This window comes from Crocuta crocuta, unplaced genomic scaffold, assembly GCF_008692635.1.
Source record: "Crocuta crocuta isolate KB4526 unplaced genomic scaffold, BGI_CrCroc_1.0 scaffold218, whole genome shotgun sequence".
NCBI classification, from domain to species: Eukaryota; Metazoa; Chordata; class Mammalia; order Carnivora; family Hyaenidae; genus Crocuta; species Crocuta crocuta.
Genome location: NW_027533170.1, coordinates 1,992,401 through 2,017,040, shown reverse-complemented (window position 1 = coordinate 2,017,040; position 24,640 = coordinate 1,992,401). Strand labels below are relative to the sequence as shown.

Genomic DNA, 24,640 nt, shown 5'->3' with positions numbered 1-24,640 from the left:
TCACAAAATTTTCCATTATTTAGAGCAAGTTCCTGAATATAGTTTAGAGAAGTAATTTTGAATTTTCTCTGATTTTCCTTAAAAATTATTTCTTATTTGTTTAATTTACAGAACTGCTTCCCAAATTCACTTAATGAAATTTTCACCGGATGGAGAATTTTTTGCCACTGCTGGGAAGGTAATTTTGTGAAAATAGTATTGCTGTTGGTTTATTTTAAAACTTCAAAAACCTTAACTGACTTTGTTCTGTTATTTAAGCTGAAAATATTATCTATTAAAAATATATTCTAATAAAAATACTTTTTATTTAAAATATAGCAAAAATGGCCTATTATTTTAAAAGTTAGTACAGTATAATTGAAAGATAGACTTAAAGGTAGATCTGGATGTAAATCTGCCATTTACCAACTTTGTGATTTGGGGCAAGTAATTAATTTTTTTGAGCAAATATAAGAATTTATAGACTTTCTAGGGGGACATTTATAACCATTTTCATGTTTTTCCCAGCTGATGTCACAACAGTATATTTCCTTGAAATTATTTTATTTGAAATCATTGGATCACCAAGTAGTTCATACACATAATTGTCTGAAATTAATTGTTCTCATGGTTCAAACCTTTTTATAGACCAAAGATGTGACCTACTTTAAATCTTCAGTGAGATTTTTTTTAGGAGAGAAATAGAGTTTATTCTGATGGACTTTACCAGTGGAAGTGCAATTAGAGTTTAAAAGCAGAGCCTGGTACGTTGTAGTCCCCCTTGTTTTTCCCATGCTTCCCATATTAGCAGATGCAATTTTAATTATACTTAGAATATTTTGGGGCCCCTGGTGGCTCAGTTAAGTAACTGATTACTGATTTTGGCTCAGGTCATGATCTTGCAGTTCGGTTTATGAGACCGAACTCTGTGTCTGCACTGATGGCGTGGAGCCCGCTGGGAAATCTCCATCTCCTTCCCTCCCTGCCCCTCCTCCTCGGTCATTNCTCTCTCTCTCTCTCTCTCTCTCTCTCTCTCTCTCTCTCTCTCTCTCTCAAAATGAATAAACTTGGAATATTTTATATAGTAGTAGCTACGGACTCATCATTACTGTCTTCAACATTTTCTTTGAACATCCACATGATACTGATGAAAACTTTTGTTTAAAAAAATTGGCAGTCTTGTAAGCCTGCTAGGGGTAATGCTTTCTTATTTGATATTTGGCTAAGTGGGAAAATAAACCCTTTTTCCATCCATCTTTCCACAGTGATTCCTATATGGTAACTAGCATATTCCTTGATCCATTCCTTGCAAAATATACACATTCATACACCTTAATTCTCAGAGCACAGGTATGGAATGCTGATAGAAAAGTTTCACAGTCAGAGATTTTCTTCTCAGTTCCTCTGTGCCAACCACACCTCACACTCCTACATCCCTGTGCCTGGGGAGAGAATTCATACTTTTGCTGTTTGACTTAACCTTTAAATTAATTCTGACATGAATGTTTTTCTCTTTTTTGTTTTTGTTTTTTCATTAGGATGACTGTCTTTTAAAGGTATGGTATAATGTAGAAAACTGGCGGACAGCTGTTACCTCTCCGGATAAAAGTTCAGAAAAACAATCCCAAGGAGAAATGGACTTTTCCTTTATATATCTGGCCCATCCTCGAGCTGTAAATGGATTTTCCTGGCGTAAAACAAGCAAATATATGCCTAGGTCAGCGATTTAGTCATTTTATCTGTGTATTAAGAGAACATCATCTTTGTGACATTGACTGCTCTTCTCACTTTAAGAATCCACAGCTATGGGACTTTGGCCTATAAAGATTTTAATAATGTCAGATAATCCTTGGCCTGCAGATGTCTGGCCATAGTTCACCTATGATTGACACATCAGAGGAGAGCCATGGGAAAGGATAATTTATTCCATCTCACAGTAGTGACAGAGTTGTACATCTTTTCTTTTCCTTGTTAAGGATCCAGTTCTTTTGTCCCTTAGTCCTTCTCTATATTGCCATTTACGTGGACCTTTTCACGTTTCAGTCCCTAATCTTGTACCTTCTCTGTGTATCTCCTCTGGTTTCCTTTTTGTTTTTAAACTGCTTTATTGAAGATATACCATGAGACCTCAAACATTTCTTTAACTGTATCCAACATCTTTATGGAAAAAAGAGTGAGTTAAAAGATTCTGTGCCCTGAACTAGGTATTAGTTTCATCTATGCATGCATGCATAAGTACACCTGTTAATACCTTCTTTTCTTTCCTTTTATCCTTACCAGACCGGATAACCCATTGAATTTTTGCCTGTACTTAGTATGGTACAGAGACCTATTAGTTAAGTATTAGTAGAAATCCCTTTTTGTTTGATGGCCATTTTCAATTTGGTCACACCATGGAGCATTACAGTTTTTCCCTTAATCTTTTGTCACTGATCTGTGGTAGCGTACCTAGATCATTTCCTGACTTTAGTTTTGCTCTTCTGGGCCAGCAGAGTATATCCAGATTTTTGTTTTTAAAAAATGTGTATTAAGACTGATTTTTAAAGAGTAGTTTAAGGTTCATAGCAAAATTGAGTGGGAGGTAGACATATTTCCCATATATCCCTTGCACTCACACATGGATAGCCTCCCCCAGTATCAGCATCCCCACCAGAGTGGTACATTTGTTAAAACTGATGAACCTGCATCAACACATTATTACCTCCATCACTGAGATGGTTCAGTTTTGGTGTTGTGCACTGTATGGATTTAGACAAATGTATGATGACGTGCTTCCATCATTGTTATACCTGATTTTTTCTTTTTTTTTTTTTTTAGCTCTTTTCTAGTATGGTAGTTTCCATTATTCCTGCCCCATCTGTCCAGTCTAATAAAGCATGGGAGTAGGATACTGTAGGACCAGCAATGGTGGTGTTGTCAGGAGGATGTGGCAGAGTTTTGTGCTAAGGGAGAGAGTGACATGGACAGTCGGTATGGTTGGTAAAAGAGCTCACCCCAGCTTCACTTGGAGAACTGTTGCTCTGCAATACCTCTAGACCATTGCCCACGTATACAAAAATGTGTTCAGAATGTAATGAGCTGTGGCATGTGTTAATTCTCCTTTTAAAAGTTGCATATGGCCCCAGTAAAAATAGCTGTCATGGCAAACCGTGAAGATTACGTCATTTCAGAGGCTGATTTCTTGTAATACATCTAAATGTTTTCACTTGCACATGGTTGGACCACCAGAATACTGAAAAAGAGGCTTATGAAGTATTGTATCTTTTGAGAGAGGACAGTCACATCAGTACCTGACCTGATTCACTAGGTGTTGATAACAGGGATCGCAGTGGAGGCAGAGGCAGGTGCCTTGCACTGGGCTGTCACGAATGCCTAGTAACACAGTGAGGCATAGCAGTTTCTCTTTCTGCCTGTGTTTGTTTTATCTCTTACCAACTACATTCTGCAGGAACTGTAGGCATAGGACTAGAATTTTCTGTTTGTTACAGTACCTTTCAGAGGTCTCAAGAATTTTTCTTTTGGTTTGTGTCATTTAAGAACCAGCTGTGCTGGTTCTAGGTTTCATTTTTCCTTACCAACTGTCTGCAGGTGTGTGGTGGGAACCCTGAGCTCTTTTAGGTTTCATTTTTCCTTACCAACTGTCTGCAGGTATGTGGTGGGAAGGCCAACCCCTTCTGAGAATGACAGAGATCCCTTCAGAAACCACTGCTCTTCTGGATGGGGTATCTTCACTGGGCTATACAGGTGCTTTGTTTTCACACAAATTTCAGAAACTCAGCCAAATGGTAATGCTGTATCAAGGGTACTGCTGGATCTAGACCAAAGGGAAGTGTTTGTAATGAGCATACGCTTCTTCACTAATTAAACACTGATGGATATAGGATAGGTTGGAAGATTTGTTATACCCTCCCCTAGATAACTAGTTTCAAAACCATCTTGGCCTGTTGTTACATGAAGATGGGACCCACTGTCTTGTTGCAGCTGACACAGGTGTTACAGACACTTACCTGTCACATGTTTGCCTTCCATGTGGTTATACCTTTTCTGAGGTGGGGGTGGTTATACCTGACTATGAGAGAGTGTGGTACCCTGATACCAAGTGAGGAAAGGACGAATTGCTAGAGAAATGTCTCACACAGAGCAGAGGGTCTCTTCCAGTCTCTTCTTAGATTGTCTGGCAGCTTTTTTACTGATTGCCTGTAAGGTCTAGTATCCTGAGGAGAGTCACCTGGGGCCACCACACTCCTAGGTCAAAGACCTCTCTGTGCTCCTGAGTTGTGTATCTCTCTTGCTTGTTTCATTGATTTTTGTCTAAGTTCTTATGCCTCCTCTGTTGGTTCTCTATTCAGTCCGTCTACTATTTGCTCTTCTTGTTGTATAAGCCTGCATATTACGGACCAGCTTTGTGAAACTTTAACTTTCCCTGTTGCCTTTTAATGTATTTTCTTCTGTTCCTGATTGCCTACTTTTAATCCCATTGTCACTGCCTTTGTGGTTGTGAATGAACTAGAGGGAGTTGGAGAGAGGGAAAGAGGATAGGTCAGAGGAGGATGGAGAAAAAATGAAAGAAAAGGAGGGAGAGGCCTGAGGAGGGAGAAAGGAGTAGGAAACAGGATTCAGAACGGAAAGAAGGCCCGAGCAAATGGGGACAGGTGGAAAGGGAGAATGGCCTGGAGAGTCTGAAAAGCAGAGAATTGTGGGAGAAGGCAGAGGGCGGGAGGCTCCATAGTGGATGGAAAGGAGAGAAAGGCAGAGGAGTAGACAGAGAAGGGAGAGGTGAGAAAACAAAGGAGAGACGCTGAAGGGGAGAACAATCCATACAAAATACGTGGTTTTCCTTTTTCTTCCCCTTTGTAGTTGTTTTTTTTTTTTTATCAAGCAGATACGTTTAATAAAGTGACCACTACAAAAGATTTTGATATCCTTTAGTCTTTAACTTACCGAGTTACTTGCTACTTGATAGAAGCCTTGTACTGATTGCTCTTTTTAATTCTGATATGTTTGAGTATGTATACTCAAACAGAATATCCTACTTCAGCAGGATATTGTGACTTCCCTTTCTTGAGCCCCTCAGGCTTATGGGGTTTATTAGTATATATGTAATTGATTTTGCTTTTATTTTGTGAATGGAAAGGTAGCAAATTTACTGAAAGTCAAAAATAACTAAGGAGGGAGGTGGCTACTAATTATTTTATCATGATTTTTCTCTTCTTGCACTTCACTGCTTTTAGGATATGTTAAGCATGGAGAGAATAAGTATACTAAATATTGTATACTAAATATCACTTGTTAGTGACTAGTGTGCATGCATCTTCACAGAAAGTAAAAATAAAGCATTATGAAAGAATTCAAGTGGTAACCATTCAGTGGATAAACCAGAAAAATTTAAAAGAAAATGTGGGTTTTTTCCGTTGAGGGATTATGGCATTATCTCAGTCTTTGTTCTTTGGATAGAAGAGAATGTTAGATCTTGAAACAAGAACTACTACATCCTAAGCAGAAAAGAAACAGGTTAGCTGGCATGTGATGTGATGAGATCAAATACCCACTCAGTTTAATGGTTTTGACTAAATATATTGCATAAATGTATATTGACATTTTCTTCATTTGGTACTTTAGTTGTGTGAATTTAAGTGATTATAGAAACAATGTAGAATATTATACTGTGTGAAATTTATGTATTTGCTTCTAAAATCTGTTTACTCCTCAGGGCTTCTGTATGTAATGTATTGTTGACTTGCTGCAAAGATAATGTATGTCGTCTTTGGGTAGAAACCTTTTTACCAAATGATTGTTTGCTGTATGGAGGTGACTGCAGCCATTGGACCGAACCAATTAATTTAACAAATAACTTCAAAAGAAATGCTTCTAGTAAAGAACGAGTTCAAAATGCTTTAGATGTAAGTGTTTTTATTAGATGTTATTTCCTACAAGTTTTAAAACCTTTTGTATACATTGCCTTTTTTGTAACATTCATCCTAAGTAATATTCAAAGTCATGGTTAGTTATGAAGAAATATATCTATATTAGGAAAATAAATCTGAGAAAGCTATATAATTTGTTTCATTCAAAAAATATTCTTACGGGGGCACCTAGATGGCTTAGTCGGTTAGGCGTCTGACTCTTGATTTCTGTTCAGGTCATGATCTTTTGGTTCATGGGATCAAGCCCCACGTTGGGCTCTGTGCTGACAGCAGGGAACCTGCTTGAGATTCTCCCTCTCTCTCCTTCTCCCTCTCTCTCTCTCCCTCTCTCTCCCCCTCTTTTCCCCCCCTCCCCTGCTCATGCTCTTTCTCTCTCAAAATAAATAAATATTAAAAACATACTCTTAAGGATTTGCCTGGAGCATAAAAGTACTTATAATTTATGAAGTTAATCTTAAGCTAACTAACGGTAACAAAAAGATTACACTTGACTTAGCTAAAAGAACAAAGTAAATGAAAATCTGAGAATGCAAAGATTTGACTATAAAAATAATTTTTATATATGTATATATACATATTTATATATTTTTGTTGTTCAGACATTGGCATGTTTGGTTTTGTCATAATTACAGGAATCATTAGAGTAGTTTATCAGAGGGTCCCCTGGGTGGCTCTGTCAGTTAAGCATCCAGCTTCAGCTCAGGTCATGATCTCACAGTTGGTAAGTTTGAGCTCTATGTCAAGATCTCTGCTAACAGCGCAGAGTCCAGAGCCCACTTGGGATTCTGTGTCTCCCTCTCTCTCTCTGCCCCTCCTCCACTCATGCTCTCTCTTCCTTCAGAAATAAACAGACAATAAAAAAAAAAAGAATAGTTTATCAGATCCTGCCTATTTTACTAAGTAGCATGGAAAGTAAAAGTAAATTTTTAATGTATAGACTAACTGTAGACTAGTAATACAGATTCTCATTTTCCTGATATTGAAAGCAAAGTATTCCAAACGTGATTAATCTTTGAATGCTTTGTATGATTATGGAATAACAGTTTTTCAAACTTGGAGAGTATTCTAAGGGCTCAGAATATAATTAAATTTATATTTCCGGGAGACTCAACAACTGATAGAATGGTTATGTGTAGTAATAGCTGAAAGAAGTTCTTGACTAGGAATTTGAAGACTCTTGTTCTATGTTTAGGTGACTTTAAGTTCTGTAGAAACTTTTATCACATGAAAGATGTGAATAACAAAATCAGCACTGTCTGCCTTATGGGTCACATGAAGTGATATCTGTAAAAGCTTTGCAAATTATGGGGTATCATCCTAATGTATGATGGTAATACTATTCAGTGCTTTGTGCTCATAGGGAATGGTACACATAGAGACATCATTATCCACAGATACATTATAGTAAAGTTCGATTTTATGAAAGTAATTAGTTGTCAGAAAATAAATCAAATAAACATCACAAAGTATTGTGTGATGGCTAAAAGAAGTTAGGCAGTTAAGTTCCAAACTTATTCTTCAGGTTCAAATTTTCTGCACAAAAGTACTAAAAGATATTTGTACATATAAACTCTTCTGAAATAGGGCGTTATGAAATAAGGCAGATACCATATGATTTCACTCATGTGAATTTAGGAAACAAGAAAAGAACAAAGAAGAAAACCAAAAAATAGATTGTTACCAGAGGGAAGTTGGTTGGGGAATGGGTGAAATAGTTGAAGGGGATTAAAAGTACACGTAATCATGACAAGCACTCAATAACCAATAGAATTGTTGAATCATTGTATTATACACCTGAAACTCATAGAGCTGTTAATTATACTGGAAATAGGACTTAATTAAAATTAAGAAATGAAATAGGGTATATGTAATGTCTAGCAATCATCATGTAACTATATATATGCATGTGCTTATGGCAGCGTAGCCATTGGTTTCCCTTTGTTTTTATTCACACAGGTAAATCTGAGACATTTTCGCAGAGGTCGGAGGCGATCACTTGCCCTTGTAGCACATACTGGATACCTGCCACACCAGGAGGACCCTCATCATGTCCACCGGAATGCTCCCCTGCATGCCAACGCACTTTGCCACTTTCATATTGCCGCCAGCATCAACCCAGCCACAGGTACTAGAGCGCTGTTCCAGAAATGTTCTTGGGATTGAGCAAACTGATATTATCACAAATAAGTTGTGCTTCTAGTTTTGAATAAGTAAAAAATTGGAGGTGACTTGCTTATCTATCTTTCTGTTATAGCCAGCTCACTAAAGACATAAAAATAGGTTTTTGTTTACCTGTTTGCTTTTATCAAAAAACATACACTGACAGTGCTTGTAATATCCAGAGGCAACTAACTCTGAGATCACTGGAATAGTTTTAAAGTCTCTTCTGAATAAGGGACAACACGTTGAGAATAAAGAAAGCTTGGATTGTTACTTTAATCGAAAAGCCTGAGGGGTTACAGAAAAATAAACCGTAAATTCCAATGTAGCATCTCCTTGATGACCTTCCAATAAGAAAAACTCTAAAACCTTTCTTTAGGGGCACCTGGGTGGCTCAGTTGGTTAAGCGTCTGACTTCAGCTTAGGTCATGATCTCACGGTTCATGGGTTCAAACCCCTCGTCGGGCTCTGTGCTGACAGCAAGCTCAGACCCTGGAGCTTATTTCAGATTCTGTGTGTCCCTCTCTCTCTGACCCTCCCCTGCTCACGCTGTCTCTCTCTCTCTTTCAGAAATAGGTAAATAAAAACATTAAAAAAATAAAATTAAAAAAACCTTTCTTTAGAGTATAGGTCCTTTATGAAAAGCCATATATATACATGGCAAAGCAAAATAATATTATTAGCAGCTAGATTAGACACCATGGAGATCTCCTTTCCCTACATTAGACCTTTTGGAATGAGCATTCTGGGTGTTGTGTTTGTTTTTTCACGGCCAAACTCTTAGAGCTTCACTTATTTGCCCATCAGTAGATAGAGGAAAGGAGCTCATAGAATATGTTCACTTAATACGCTTTCCCTGAAAATGGCTCCTAAAAAAATGGCTTTAATGAAATTCTTTGAGGTCAGGAGACAGAAGAAATGTAAGTTTCATTTTACCCGGAATGCTTCTGTTAAAAACCTCCATTGGCCCTTCCTTGTGTATTTAACAGCTAGGCTTCTGGTCTCCTAGAGGCATTGCTAATCTCTCTTGTGTTGATTGTAACTTGAAAATCAGAAAATCATACCCATTAGGATTCTTGAGGGCACTCTCACATTCCCTGGGACTAATGTATGTACACCTAGGGATAGTAGGCCTGGCAGTATAGTACCTCAAGACTTTGAGTGTTTGGTCTTTGCCAGTATAGCAACCAGAGATTGTAGGAGCTGGAGGTACAGGTGTGATAGAAACAGATGTGATCCTTGCTCTCATGAAGCATATCTAAAGAGGGGAGAGACAGATACTAATTAGATAATTATAGTAATGAATGTGCAATTAGAAACGGAGCTCTTGGATTGGATATATCTGTCAACTGTTAGAACTTGCCTGCAGCAGAAGGGATAAGAAGGTTTTCTTATCCTTTCTTTTATCATTCATCCCCTTTAATACTGTTTTCATTGGTGTCCGACACAGGTAATTAATTCAGATTATTTATCTCTTCCTTAAAAAAGTCAATAAATTTGTTCTGTGGAAAATTGTTAACCTTCTCTGAATCCATTGTAGCCTTTATTGTTTAGCAGATATCTGCATGATCTGGACTAAGGTTTGATTTAATATGATAGACAAAATTTTCTTCACCTTTCTATTAATTAGGGACTACCATTTGTTACAATCTGCTCTGAATTTGTACTTCAGTATACTTAATTTAGAAATTAGATGAAAAGTAATACCAAGAAAGAATTTTTTTAGCTGAATTCATTTGTCTTAAATGCCTTCCTTGAGTATAAGATGGGGATCTCAGTTTCTACTTTACAATTTGAATCTTGATGCTAATAAATCAGAATTATCTAGCTTAGAGTTAGATATGTGATTTAAAAACTTACTGTCCATCTGTATGTTAAAAAGTTGATAAAATTGAGATAAATATATCCGTTGTTCCTTTGACATCATATTGATGGAATGATTTTGGTAGATGAGGTTAAAAGAGGTTTCTTACCAGTTTGTACGTAAATTAAGGACACTTTCCTATTAAAATATCCAAAAATTATAGATTTATTTCTTAATGAGAATATTTTTTTAATTAAAGAAAATATCTGTAAGTGTATATAAATTATACTATAGGGACCTAGAATATATCATTGTTTTCCTTTATAATAGGTATGTTGAATTTATCACTTAAAGCTGTTACCATTAATAATGATAATGGTAAACATTTTATTGGGAATCTTATTTAAAATGTATTACAGAAGTGTAAAGATAAATGTAACAGTTAATAGTAAAAATATAAGACCTGAATATTTTGTATGATAGAAACATTGTGTGTGTTTTGTTGTTCTTTTTAGACATTCCACTTCTTCCTTCTATCACATCTCTAAGTCTAAGTGAAAATAATGAGAAGAGTGGGCCTTTTGTGGTACACTGGCTGAACAATAAAGAGTTGCATTTTACTTTGTCCATGGAAGTATTTTTACAGCAACTTAGGAAAAGTTTCGAACAGCCATCTTCTGAGGCCAGTGTAGAAGACTCTAATCAGGCAGATGTAAAATCTGATGAAGGTAAAGCTTTAACAAGGATAAAAATGTTAAGTTTTGTTGAAAATAGCAAAATTTTATAAAAAGAAATTTATATTTGGGTAGTACTAGCTCCTGTCAGAAACTCAGAATTGCAGTGGTGTAATAATAGATTTGGACTAGCTCATTTAATAATCCAATGTAGGTATTCCTGTTCCAAGTGGCTTTCTTTTATGGGATGATAGAGGCTCAGGATTTTCCAATTTACGCTCTTGTCAGCCCCCAGGGCCTTGCTATTTAAAGGACTACCTGTGGCCTAGTAGCACTGACGTCACCCAAAGCTTGTTAGAAATGCGCAATCTCAAGCTTCAGCTGGAGCTGCTAAGTTAAGAATCTGCGGTTTAATGACATCCTCAGGTGATTGTACTAGGGCCTTAAACTCTGCATTCAGCTTCAGGCAGGTTGGGAGCTGGAAGAGTCTAAGGGGGTGGTGGGGCAGGTTTAGCTGTTTTTCAACATCTTTGACTCAGAATTGGCACTTATCACAAACCACTTCTATTCTGACTTAACTGGCAAAAACTAGTCATAGGGCCCTTGTGGTCCCTGACTGGGTGGTCATTACACTGAGTAGGAAGCATGAGTTTATGGTGAGTGGGTAGCCATCTCTGCTGCAGTTTGTAGTTCAAAATATTTTTGTTTTTAGAAAGTTTTGTTTTCATTTAACTATAAGGTTGTATGGTCTCACTAGAAAAAAGAAATCAAACGGTACAGTTAGGTATACAATTTATATATATGAGTGTACTTCCAGATCTTTAATCTGCCAATACAAACATACGCGTATGGTTGTTGTTTTTAAGTTGTACTGTAGGTATTCATTTTTTAAACAAAACCGTCATCTGTAGCCTGCTTTTTAAATTCACTAATGGGCACATTTCCACCTTGTGATTTTTACCAGCTCTTGATTATTTCTTATCAAGAGAAAAGTTTAATAATTCCTCTTTGATAGACATTTAAATTGATCTAAATTGTTTTTCACTATACTGATCATGATACAGTGACACATCTTTGAATCTTCGTGTGAATTTTTACATAAGACGCATTTCCAGATACAGGATTGGCAGAAAGTGTGAACATTTTAGACTTCAGTAACTTTTGTCAAAGTGCCCTCCAGAAGTGTTTATAATACCCTTTTCTAATAGATCCCCCGAACCTTTTTTCACATCCTTGCCAACACTGGATCTTTTCATTATGTTTCATTATATTTTTGCCACTTAATATGGGGAAAATCGCATGTTGTTTTACGTATTTTCTTGAGGCAAATTGAACAGACTTATTTTAGCTCTTCTGTGGTATGCCTCTTCATGCCCTTTGCCTATTTTTCTTTTAAATTATTTTTCTTAATAATTTGTATATCTTAATAAATTTTTTAAATCTGATAAAGTCTTAACCATTTTTTGAGTCTCTTTTAAGAAAGGCTCTATTTTCCTAACCAAGAGTAGAGGCCAGGATTTTTGAAATAGAGGTCACAAATGTACCTGTATTCATAAGTTGGTAGAGCAGTTTATTGTTGGTTACTTATGTATTGAAGGGAATCTGGAAATTGGACTGTAAGTGTATTCCTTTAAAACAGTTTCTTCCAAGTGACCTATCAGTTGTAAGTATGTACACCTGGAGCGTTGCTAGTATCGTGGACTCAGGTCTTTAAAAATCTAATATTATGAAGAAAGTACAAATTGCATTCCAATAATATATTTTAAAATTTCATCCCAGAATTATATCCCCAATTCTAACTCCTCCATTTTACTGTGAAAAAACTAAGGTCCAAAGAAGTAGTAGTATGTTTTACTTCTGTGTAAGTTGTGGTAGAACCAGCTTCCCTATTTTCTAGTGCAGTATTAGTTCTCTACTGTCAATCCACTGAGTCAGTCCTATAGGCCCTCTTATTACCGAGTTAACTCTAATGGCCTGATATTCCTGGAGCAAAGTTATTTTTAAAAAGGAGCCACTTTCTTGTTTATAGGAAAGCTATTATGTTTTTCACCTTGAATGCATTTACAAAGGTGTTTCTTAATTTATCGTAATAGCTTAATTGTATTTACTTGGTTCACGAATTCTTTTCCTCATAGAAATGGATGATGGTGTTGATGATCTGAAACCAAATCATGAAAAGAAGGAATTGGGCAGTGATAAAATGGTACCAAATTCAAGTTTTGTACCATTACCCTCAGCTGCCATTGATCATCAGATTGAAGTACTTCTGTCTGAATGGAGTAAAAATGCAGACATGCTCTTCAGTATTCATCCCATGGATGGTTCTTTGCTGGTTTGGCATGTGGATTGGCTGGACGAGTACCAGCCTGGTATGTTTCGTCAAGTCCAGGTACTATTATGATGATCTCTGGAAAGCTACTTCTTGTTAAATATGGGTACTGTTTTGTAATACCTCTTTTTATTATTTCATATGTTCTAATGCTTACTTTCTTAATTCCAGGTGTCCTTTGTTTCCAGAATTCCTGTAGCTTTCCCCACAGGTGATGCAAACTCTCTCTGTAAAAGCATAGTGATGTATGCCTGCACCAAGAATGTTGACTTGGCTATTCAGCAAGGGAAACAAAAACCTTCTAGTCTCACACGGTCCACATCAATGCTTATCTCCTCTGGTCACAGTAAATCAACTAATAGTTTAAAATTAAGTATTTTTACTCCTAATGTTATGATGATTTCAAAGCATGCTGATGGCTCTCTGAATCAGTGGCTGGTCAGTTTTGCTGAAGAATCTGCTTTTTCTACAGTTCTCAGTATTTCTCACAAATCCAGATATTGTGGTCATCGGTTTCATCTTAATGATTTAGCTTGCCATTCAGTATTACCATTACTGCTGACCACGTCACACCATAATGCACTAAGGACACCGGATGTTGACAACCAGAGGCAGCCTCATGATCCTGTAAATACTGAAGAATGTTCTTTGGCACAACAGAATAAAAGCAGCATTGATGTGACATTTCAGGATCCCAATGCAGTTTATAGTGAGCTTATCCTTTGGAGGGTTGATCCCGTTGGGCCATTGTCTTTTTCTGGAGGTGTTTCTGAACTGGCCCGGATTAATTCTCTACATGTTTCTGCATTTTCCAATGTGGCATGGCTGCCCACTCTTATACCCAGCTACTGTCTAGGTAAGCTTTCTATTTCTTACTTAAGAGGTTTGGATTTTCTTAACATTACTATTTAAGGGTTAAATTGTAAATGTCTGTAAATACTTTGTAGGTGCATACTGCAACTCTCCTAGTGCATGCTTTGTAGCAAGTGATGGGCAGTATCTGAGATTATATGAAGCTGTTATTGATGCCAAGAAACTTCTGTATGAGCTTTCTAATCCTGAAATTTCTGTAAGTAAATGGCTTTCAAAATTAAGTGTATAGTATGATGTTTTTAGATAAGTAATTTATATTTATTGGGCATGTTCTACAATTGTGACATATAATTTGTAGTAAATAGGTGCATATTTTCTAGTTACTTTATTTTTTTCACATTTGCAAGGTACCGTTGTAGTGGTTCAGAGCTTCTTTAAAAAGAAACCATTTCTTTGATTCATTCCAAAAATAAGGCCTGGTTTCCTACAATATGTGTTTCTCTAAGGCTTCTTTGCTCAGAGATGAATGAGGATGACTGGCAGGATAAATGTGGAAGTTATGTTGGTTCATCTGCACTGTTTTCAAAGCACGGGGAGCTGGCATAGCAGCAGTGGAATTTTAATCTTAACCAAGAAAGAAAAAAGCTCTCAACTTGGTTGCCACTCAGTTATTGTCCCTTCAGCCCCTCGCAAAGCCTTTGTCTTAGGATAGGCAGTGCTTCTTCCTCGACACATCTATTAGCAGCCCAACATTTGCATTGTCTTTGCACCTCCAGCAAGCCAGCGTTTCCACTCTTGGTTTTGGTGTTTTTAAGCGACCCCTCTGCCCCCCGAGGTAACCTTCAGCCACACTGAGCTTCTTGTTGAGTGAATTCGAGCCATCTCCTCAGCTACCAGTTGATGTTCCCCCTTGTTAATGCTCTAGTTACACAATTGCATAGGCGTCAGTGGTCCGCTCCAGTCCTATTTTTTCCCTAAGTTATTTTTAACGTGTGGTTTTTCAGAATGCAGGGTTTTAAAAAAAAAAAAAAAAACATACAACAGTGTTTAGGAGAAACATGCATATTTGTTGAGGGGCTTCTGTTTTTCAGGTATTATTTAAGAGCTGGGAATTTAGATGTGAAGAGAATAGACAAAAATCTGAGCTTACATTCTAGTGAAGGGTTATAGAAAAAAAGGTAAAAATACATTAATAAATACAATGGAGAGAAACCATGTTGCAGAAGTAGTAGAGAATGCCAGGTAAGGGGCTGGTCAGGATAAACCTCACAGAGAAGGTACCATTTGAGTAAGGATCTAATGGAGATGAAAGAGCTAGCTATGTGAATATTTAGAGAAAGTATGTTAGGAAGAGGAACAGCCATTGCAAAAATCCTGAGGTCAGAACATGTTTGATTTGTAAAGGAGCAGCAAAGAGGACATTGTGGCTGGAGCCAAGTAAGTGAGGTGGAACATAGTCATGGATAAAGTTGGAAAATCAGCCTGGCCAGATCATATAGTGGGCCTTACGGCCCGTTTTGGTAACTTTGACTTTTACTCTGAAGAACATGGAAACCATTGAAGAGAATGACAGCTTGATATGATCTCACTTAGGTTTTGAATGGATCTCTCTTGCCATTGTATAGATTAGACATGGGAGCAGAAGTGGGAATCAGAAAAGCCAATCCAGGAACCTTTACAGTAGTCCAGGAGATGGTCTCAAAGGGGCTTATAATGGTAGTAAGTGGTAGTGATAAAGATGGTAAGAATTGGACAAATCTGGATGTAATTTGAACATTGAATAGGCAAGATTGAACTGGATTGGGGTTTATATGAGAAAGGAGGATGATGTCCCACATTTGTGTGTGAGCACAAGGAAGAATAGAATGACCTTGAGTTGAGAAGAATGTGTAAGTAGCAGATTTTGAAGAGCATGGGTTTTTGAGAGCCTAGTGTTGGACTTGTTAATGTTGAGATGACTGACACCCACGAGACCTAGTAAGCTCTTCTGTAGTTGAGAGGGAAGCCCAATCTGGGGATACAAGATGAGTAGTTGTCAGAACATAAATTTAAAAGCATGGAGCTGAATGAGATCACTGAAGGGAAAGGAGAAGTGATAGGATTGAACCCTGGGGCATGCCATTGTTGAAAGTGGGGTAAATGTGGTGGACAGTGGAAGCCAAGTGAAGGCAGTTATTTCAAGAAGGGAGTGATCACCAGAATCAAATGCTGCTCATAGATTGTGTTGAAGATCAGATTTAACAATGTGACCTTAACAAGAGTAGTCAGGCCACCAGTAGCTTGAGAAATTAGCATATAGACATAGTATATCAGCTTGTTTCTTTAGCTCCATCGTTCTCACCTTAAAATTAATGCCCGAAAAGCATTGATTCTTAGAATATTTCCATGAGATTGAAGTCAGTCCTTCATATTTATAGATGTCAAATATTCTTCCCCCTAACAATCACGCACTGCTTTTGTTTTTCTCTGCACCAAATGAACCGAAACTCTTATTCATTCCTACTTAATGAACAGTAAGGTAAAGTCCTAGAATGTTTATGATAAGAGCAACTTATGGACTTATTTAGCCCCACTTGAACTTATTATTTATCTACTATGCCTGAAATTTCATATTATTTGTTGATTATTTTTAATTTAATTGTTTAATAAAGGAAATATCTATTTCTTTTAAATAGAAATATGTTGGTGAAGTATTTAACATCGTAAGTCAGCAGTCAACAGCCAGGCCAGGATGCATTATTGCATTAGATCCCATTACCAAACTTGTAAGTATTATTTTTCTGGCCACCTAGCATTAGGTAAATAACATATAGGTCAACTTACATATGTTGGTATTTATTTACATTCAGCAAGGCAGAAAAACCCAGCTGCTTCATGTTTTTCAAGAAGATTTCATTTTGAATAACCTTGAGAAGAAAAATCTGGGAAAAGACAGAATATTATCTGATGCAGGTAAAGAATAATTTTTTTGTGTAATGAGAAATATTATGTAGAGTATATTAAGCAGTTAATAAAGATAAGTTGATATAGTGTTTTGTTTCATCTTTGTGAACTTAAAAGTTTTCCTATGTAGGCTTATATTTACCATATAAATACCAGTATTTTTAAATTCTTAAAACTGGAACTAAACATGAAAACATTAAAGGGGTTTGTCAATTACATTTTGTAAAAAGCATATGAAAAATGATTTTTATGATTGATTTATGAATACTGTTTGCATGGACAGGGTCCCCCACTAACAATTTGGGTAATAGGGACACCTGACCTTTTAAAAACCTACAATTTAAAGTAGTAGTTTAGGGGTGCCTGGGTGGCTCAGTTAGTTGAGCGTCCTTCTTTGGCTCGGAGGGTCATGATCTCATGGTTGGTGAGTTCAGATGCCACATTGGACTTTGTTGACAGCACAGAGCCTGCTTTGGATTCTCTGTCTCCCTCTCTGCCCCTTTCCTGCTAGTGTTCTCTCTCTCAAAAATAAATAGATATTAAAACAAAAAATTTTAAAGCAGTAGCCTAAAACTTCAAATTATAAAGACGTAGCGTCTTAATTAATACTTTTAAAATTAAACATTTAAAAAATTATATTAAACTCCTCCATTTAGAATTAACTGTTACTTTGCATAAAGGAAAACAATGAAATGAAGCTAAACTCTCTTGGTCTTCAGTTTAACGTACAGAGCCAAACCAAACTCAGAAATGACTTTCCTTGTAAATGAACCATACAGTGTGTGTCTGCCGCTTTTTTTCTTGTTTTTTTCCTTGATTTGTTTTTGTTTTTCTTTTTGTACCTATTGCTTTTAAAAATCCATTATTGAGGCACCTGGGTGGCTCAACCAGTTAAGCGTCCAACTTCAGCTCAGGTCATGATCTCTGTCTAGGTACTTGGGTTCGAGCCCCCCATCGGGCTCTGTGCTGACAGCTCAGAGCCTGGAGCCTGCTTCAGATTCTGTGTCTCCCTCTCAGTCTATGCCTCTCCTCCACTCATACTGTCTCTCTCAAAAGTAAACACTAAAAAGACATAAAAGTCCATTATTAAGCCTCAAGTAATATTATTTTCATTTTGTATCTGTTGGTAATTATTTTTCTTCTCGTGTGCATTATTTCTTAATTCCACCTTTTTCCATTTTCCTTTTCTTTTGAGTTTTACACTGTTATATCAAATGCCTAATTTCTTACCACGATTTTCACATAGTCTGTCATTTTCCCTGAGAATTTATGAAGTGTGAAACAACACAGTGCTTTGGTAAGGTCTGAATATAAGGATGTAAAGATACTAAAATTGGTAAATAAAGATGTCAGGTACAGGATAAAGGCTTATTTATATCAACAAAATGTTCTTTTTTATTATTTTTTATATCTTAGAATATTAATAATATTAATATTGTTAACGATCCAAATCTCTTTAAGGTTTTTTAAAGAAATTACTCTCTTATGCTTGAGGTTGAGTTTGTTTGATCTTAATCTATTCAGCATTTTTTCTATGAGTCTTTAATTTTTAACTTTTTTTCTCTTTTTTTTTAAAAATTTTTTAATGTTTTATTTATTTCTGAGAGAGAGAGAGAGAGAGAGACAGCGTGAGCAGGGGAGGGTCAGAGAGAAGAGAGAGAGTGAGACACAGAATCCAAAGCAGGGTCCAGGCTCTGAGCTAGCTGTCAGCACAGAGCCCGACGCGGGACTTGAACCCACGAACTGTGAGATCATGACCTGAGCCGAAATCAGATGCTTAACCAACTGAGCCACCTAGGCATCCCTTTTTTTTTTCCCTCTCTTTAAGACTAAGGTTTTTTTTTTTTCCCTAGTTTTTCTAGAAAAAACTGCTGCTTCAATCATGCAGGTTTTTTTTCTCTAGTTTTTCTAGAAAAAACTGCTGCTTCAATCATGCAGTTTTGACTAAGAAAAATTTTCTTAAATAATATGATGAATACTTAATAAATGATGAAACTTTAATTCTGATTCTGAGATAAACATCATTAATAGTTGATTTCTTTATGGAAGTTATTTACTTTGAAATGTATTTGGCAACACAATTTTAATTGTGATAATGTTCATTAAAAATTTTTGTTTAATGTTTTTTTATTTTTGAGAGAGAGACACACATACACACAGAGCACGAGCAGGGAAGGGACAGAGAGAGAGGGAGACACAGAATCTGAAACAGGCTCCAGGCTCTGAGCTAGCTGTCAGCATAGAGCCAGACGCGGGGCTCAAATGTATGAACCATGAGATCGTGACCTGAGCCGAAGTCGGTCGTTTAACCGACTGAGTCACCCAGGCGCCCCATGATGTGTTCATTTAAAGTATGTGTCACATAGTTTCCATCTGCTCAGAAATTTCCGTATTATAGTCTAACCTTTGTGAATGGTGTGACAGTGATGACTGTGATAGGTGATTTTTCAAGCCTGTCAATTCAGAAATGAAATTTAAGCATAGCAAACATGTAGTTGTTAAACTTTCAAGTTAATACAAATTCATGTGGTAAAAAAGTTGTCCTCTGTAATGTTACTTTGTATATAGAACTTTAGGTAAGAGTTTTTAATTTTTTAAAATTCATTTATTTTAACTTGGTATGTTTAATAAGTTGTCTCATTTATCTGTATTAATAGTGAGATATATTAATACCAACAGGCAGCTCCCCCAATGGATTTTCTGAGAAATTCTACCTAATTGTAATAGAGTGCACCCAAGACAGCCGATCCCTGTTACACATGTGGAATTTACATTTAAAGTCCATCCCTGTCTCGTTGGGTGAGTCTTTTTAATTTTTTTCTTGAACTTTAGGCTTAAATTAATAAATTATATAGTTCTCTCCTTATATAAACTATATGAATTAGTTCAGTGCATATTTTTTAAAGCTATTCTCAATGCATGAAGATAATTGTAGTTTATTCAGTTAATTAAAAAAGCAAACTGATTCTCTGATTTTCCTATTGTAAAGAATCAGATTAGTATATTTTTAAATCTTTTATAAGGCTTTTAGATTATAAAATGTAGCAATTTTAATACTTACAGGGATCCACCTTCCCCTCGGGTTTGGGTCTTGTCTTATGTTTTATAGATGAAAAAGTAGATATAAAAATATCTGAAGCAGTTTGGCAGCCAGAAGAACATTACTCGTCTTCTCCAGAAAAGATCCTGTCTCCTTTTTCACAGAAGTATCAGGCTTGCAGAGCAAATCTCCAGAGTACCAGCAAGTTGACTCTGTCTTCAGAAATGGTTTATAGCCAAGAACTGAATTTGCCAGAAGGAGTTGAGATAATAAGTGTTAAGCCATCAGCAGGTTTGTAGAATTTATGAAAAGAAACTATTGAAACTTAGTAATCTGTGAACATTTAGTAAGGTATTCGAAAAGAGGCAAACTACCTGTTGTTAAGTACGCATGGAAGCAGGTATCTTTAAGTACCCTACACTGAAAATTTACATTCTCATTATGTTTTCACATGTCTGACATTTGTCAGTCACTTGTAGCCTTCATGACGCCTTTTTGAAGAAAAACCGAGCATTTCAAGGGCAGAGATGGTAGCAAATCTGTGTCTTATTTGCCAACCTTAATGGTGTTGGTCATGGCTGCCTGGAGCTGTGTGCTCGGAGGGATTCTGAGTGTGTTGTTCCGCATAATATTTATCATCTTTAATCTAGAGCAGTGGTTCTCAAAATGTGACCAGCAGCATCAGCATTATCTGGGAACTTGCTAGAAATAAAAATTCTTGGGCTACAGCTCAGGTGTACTGCATCACAAACACTGGTGTGCTCCTGGCAGGCAGTTTTAACAAAGGTCCCACATGGTTATAATGCCTCCAGTAGATCAAGAACCAGGATTCTAGGGTATCAGGAAAACCAAGACAAAATCCGCTTTTTGTTACCCACTTCTTTGATTTTGATAGTCACAGTGTGCATTTGGCCTTCTACTTCTCTGTCGTTTTCTGAACTAATGACTTTGAATGCTTTTCAATGTGTCATGTCATTATCAAGTACCTAATCTTTTCTAATTGGTGAAGTTAGGAGCTGAGGTATTAACATTGCTCAAATAACTTTTAATGTTGTTTCTTTGGATATGTCACTAAAAGGAGCATTAATGCAAAGAAAAAGTTTGAAAAGGAATGATGCTTGTATTGACACAATTTTAAGAACCATTCCCTTAGCCAGAACAGTTTGATCTATACTACCGAACTCCAGTTAAAATAATATGGCAAATCTAAGAGAAATATTTCTAAAAACAGCCCTCTTATTTAACTTTGGCCCAAGTAGAGTTTGGCAGAAGAGGAGGAGTTCTAGGGAAAAAAAAGAAATTTGTTTTGTTTGGCAAAAACAGCAGGGAGTAAAAGCATTTTTCCTATTCTTATTTTTTTTATATATCAAGATTATTAAGAAGGGCTGCTACTCTCTGTTCAGCTCAGAAATGCCACCAGACAATGCTAAGTGTGTCTCGTAACACTTGTCCTCCTTGAGGACTTAGAAAACCTTTAGTTAGATTATGTTGAAATGCTTTTAAAATATGAAAGATATCCTCTATAACACTTCTGTATTGCATGGGTTGGCAAACTATGGACTACCTACCTGTTTGATAAATAAGTTTGATTGAACATAGCCACTCCCATTTGTCTACTTTTGTGTATACCACTTTTGCTCAAGACTACTAGAGTGGAATAGTTGGCAGCAGATCTGTGGCTAGGTTTGTCTAGGAAACCTAAAATAGTCACTACTTTCTTGAAGAAAAAGAAGTTTTCTGATGGTTTAGGAAATTTTTTAAAAGAGAGAGTAATTATATTAAGGACGGGAAATGTTTTGTCCCACTTAGGAATGTTCTCAGCATCAGAAATAATTGTCACATACACCTCTGTTATGGAGGGCCCACCTAGTCCTTCGGTAAGCATGGGCTGCTTACAAAATTGTAGTGAAAAAGATGAAAAAGAAGGACCCAAGAAATGTTAACACAGTTTTAAAAGTGTATCGGTATCTTTAAAATGAGATGTATAATAATGTATAAAATGAGCATAGTTGTAAAAAGACTGCTGGCTTGAGAACCAGGACTAGAATTCAGGTTTTCTAATTCTGTCTCATCTTAGCTTGTTTGATTTAGTGTAAGATACAGCACACATTTGGTCAAAGGTCCTTACCTATAAAATGCAGGAATTGAAGTAGGCTACCTCACAGTTCTCTTCCAGTTCTAGGTTTTGGTAATATTGCCCTTTATGTATACCTTTTTGACATCATTAAAAGCTTTTTACTGATCTTGTTGACTCTTAAACTAAATATAGGCTGTTATGTTGTTAACAGGTGTTCGTACAAAGACTAAAACCTTTAGTACGTGAAAACGAATATTTAACCAATTTGACATTTTGTTAATAGATCATTTTTGTTTTAGGACATCTGAGTTCTTCTTGCATATATCCTGTGTGCAGTGCTCCTTATTTATTGGCAACTTCATGCTCGGATGAGAAAGTAAGATTCTGGAGATGCAGAGTAACAGATGAAGAGTCTGCCGCATCCAAGAACGGAAAAATGGATCTCGTGTACATTTGGGAAGAATGGCCGTTACTTATTGAGGATGGACTTCACAGCAATAGTAGCATAACCGTACCTGGTAGGCCTGTAGAAGTTAGCTGTGCACATACAAATCGTTTAGCAGTAGCGTATAAGCAGCCTGCATCTAATAGTAGGTCTTCTCAGGACTTTCTGATGCATGTAAGTATTTTTGAATGTGAGTCTACAGGAGGTTCATGTTGGGTCCTTGAACAGACAATTCATTTAGATGAATTAAATACAGTGTTAGATTCTGGCATTAGTATTGATAGCAACCTAGTGGCTTACAACAAGCAAGAGGTGTATTTATCCAGTAAAGAGAGTATCACATCAAACACAAAGCATTTAGTTCACTTAGATTGGATGTCCAGAGAGGATGGTTCTCATATCCTCACTGTAGGAATCGGATCAAAACTTTTTATGTATGGACCCCTGGCTGGCAAGGTGCAAGAACAGGCGGGTAAGGAAAGCCTCGCATTTCCTCTCTGGGAAAGCACTAAAGCTGTGCCTCTTTCTAAATTTGTGCTATTAAGAAGTATGGATTTGGTTTCTTCAGTAGAAGGCTCTCCACCTTTTCCTGTTTCTCTGTCGTGGGTCCGGGACGGCATCCTGGTGGTAGGCATGGACTGTGAAATGCACGTGTATTCCCAGTGGCAGCCATCTTGTAAACAAGAGCCTGTCATAACAGAGTCATACAATGGGAGCACTCCATCCATAATAAGTTTAATAAAACAGAGTAACTCATCAAGCTCTGGATTACACCCTCCAAAGAAAACTCTGACTCGATCCATGACCAGTCTTGCACAGAAAATCTGTGGAAAGAGAACTGCCTTTGATCCTTCTGTGGACATGGAAGATTCAGGTCTTTTTGAAGCAGCTCATGTTCTTTCCCCAACTTTACCTCAGTACCATCCTTTGCAGCTTTTAGAACTCATGGACCTTGGCAAAGTTCGGAGAGCAAAGGCCATCTTATCACACCTTGTCAAGTGCATTGCTGGGGAGGTCGTGGCTCTGAATGAAGCAGAATCCAACCACGAGCGACGCCTTAGGTCTCTCACCATCAGTGCTAGTGGAAGCACTACCAGAGATCCCCAGGCTTTCAACAAAAGTGAAAATACAGATTATACAGAAATAGATTCTGTCCCTCCGCTTCCTCTTTATGCCTTACTTGCAGCAGATGACGATAGCTGTTATGCATCTTTAGAGAAATCTAGTAATCAGAGTACTTTAAACAACTCAAACCAGTTGTCCAAAGAAAGTTATGATGAGCTCTTTCAGATCCCAACGTTGATGACTGATAATCAGGTGTTAGAGACAGAAGAAGAAAACACAAAGCCCAGGGTCATCGACCTTTCACAGTACAGTCCAACTTACTTCGGTCCTGAGCACGCTCAGGTTCTCTCTGGCCACCTACTTCATTCCAGTTTACCAGGACTCAGCCGGATGGAGCAGATGTCTTTGATGGCTTTAGCAGACACGATTGCAACTACTAGCACTGATATTGGAGAAAGCAGAGACAGGAGCCAAGGTAAAACTAAACTGGGTACGGGATTGGAAGAAAAACTGATCATAGTTTTTCTTATTTACATAGAAAAATAATCTTAAGTAATTTTTATAAAAATTATGCCCATGAAGGTTTTTAAATCATTAGTACTATACCTTCATAATAGTTTTAACTTCAATAGATATTATTTATTCCATAAATCATAGTACTTTGAGAGAGCATGCAGAGATTCAATATGCCAGTCATTTTTACCTGATGTCTGCTGAATAATGTTAAAGATCCAAATGAATCCTTTTGAGTTTGGCAAAAGTTAACATTCTTATTAAATAATCACTTCAGATACCTGAAAGTAAAAGGTGATTTCTGCTTTGATTTTTCTCCTGTTGTAATCACTGTTATTATTATTTTTTTTAAGTTTGAGAGGTCATGCACATGCAGAGAGGTTGAGGGGCAGAGAGAGAGGAAGGGGCAGAGAAAGAGGGAGGTAGACAATCCCAAGCAGGTGCTGTGCTGTCATTGTGGATCCCGACAAAGGGCTCAGTCCTACAAAACATGAGATCCTGACCTGAGCAGAAACCCATAAGTTGGATGCTTAACCAAGTGAGCCACCCAAGTGCCCCTGTTAATTGGGTTTTTTAAATATTGAGGTTTTTTAAAATTAGCAGTCAGGTATACTCCTGTTTAGAATAACAAAAATAAGTGTAATAAAATTAGGCCTTTTCCTCACCCAGAGAGCATTTTTTTCTTCTTAATCTGAGTTATAAAAAAATTGGAATGTAGAATTCCCACCAAATCTCACTAAGATTTGAAATTAACAAGTCTGGCCTTGTGCATATAGGTCAGTAGGATGTACCCCTCAAACTCAACTTGAAAGGAAAATATATATATATATATATATATATATATAACTATTTTTTCCCGTGTTAGCATATTATT

At 36.9% G+C, this 24,640-nt stretch overlaps 1 protein-coding gene across 2 annotated transcripts in view; it reads left to right on the top strand.

The window, feature by feature from the left end:
• Positions 1-24,640, top strand: part of DMXL1 (Dmx like 1) — a 127,959-nt gene that overhangs the window by 31,083 nt on the left and 72,236 nt on the right. For both annotated transcript variants that reach the window (XM_077746362.1, XM_077746361.1), the window contains exons 6-18: positions 112-178; positions 1,518-1,696; positions 5,690-5,879; positions 7,860-8,028; positions 10,383-10,595; positions 12,677-12,930; positions 13,042-13,726; positions 13,818-13,939; positions 16,359-16,448; positions 16,533-16,635; positions 19,306-19,425; positions 19,736-19,957; positions 22,043-23,728. In XM_077746362.1, coding sequence (XP_077602488.1) covers positions 112-178; positions 1,518-1,696; positions 5,690-5,879; positions 7,860-8,028; positions 10,383-10,595; positions 12,677-12,930; positions 13,042-13,726; positions 13,818-13,939; positions 16,359-16,448; positions 16,533-16,635; positions 19,306-19,425; positions 19,736-19,957; positions 22,043-23,728 — 4,100 coding nt within the window. The remainder of the gene's footprint in view (positions 1-111; positions 179-1,517; positions 1,697-5,689; positions 5,880-7,859; positions 8,029-10,382; positions 10,596-12,676; positions 12,931-13,041; positions 13,727-13,817; positions 13,940-16,358; positions 16,449-16,532; positions 16,636-19,305; positions 19,426-19,735; positions 19,958-22,042; positions 23,729-24,640) is intronic.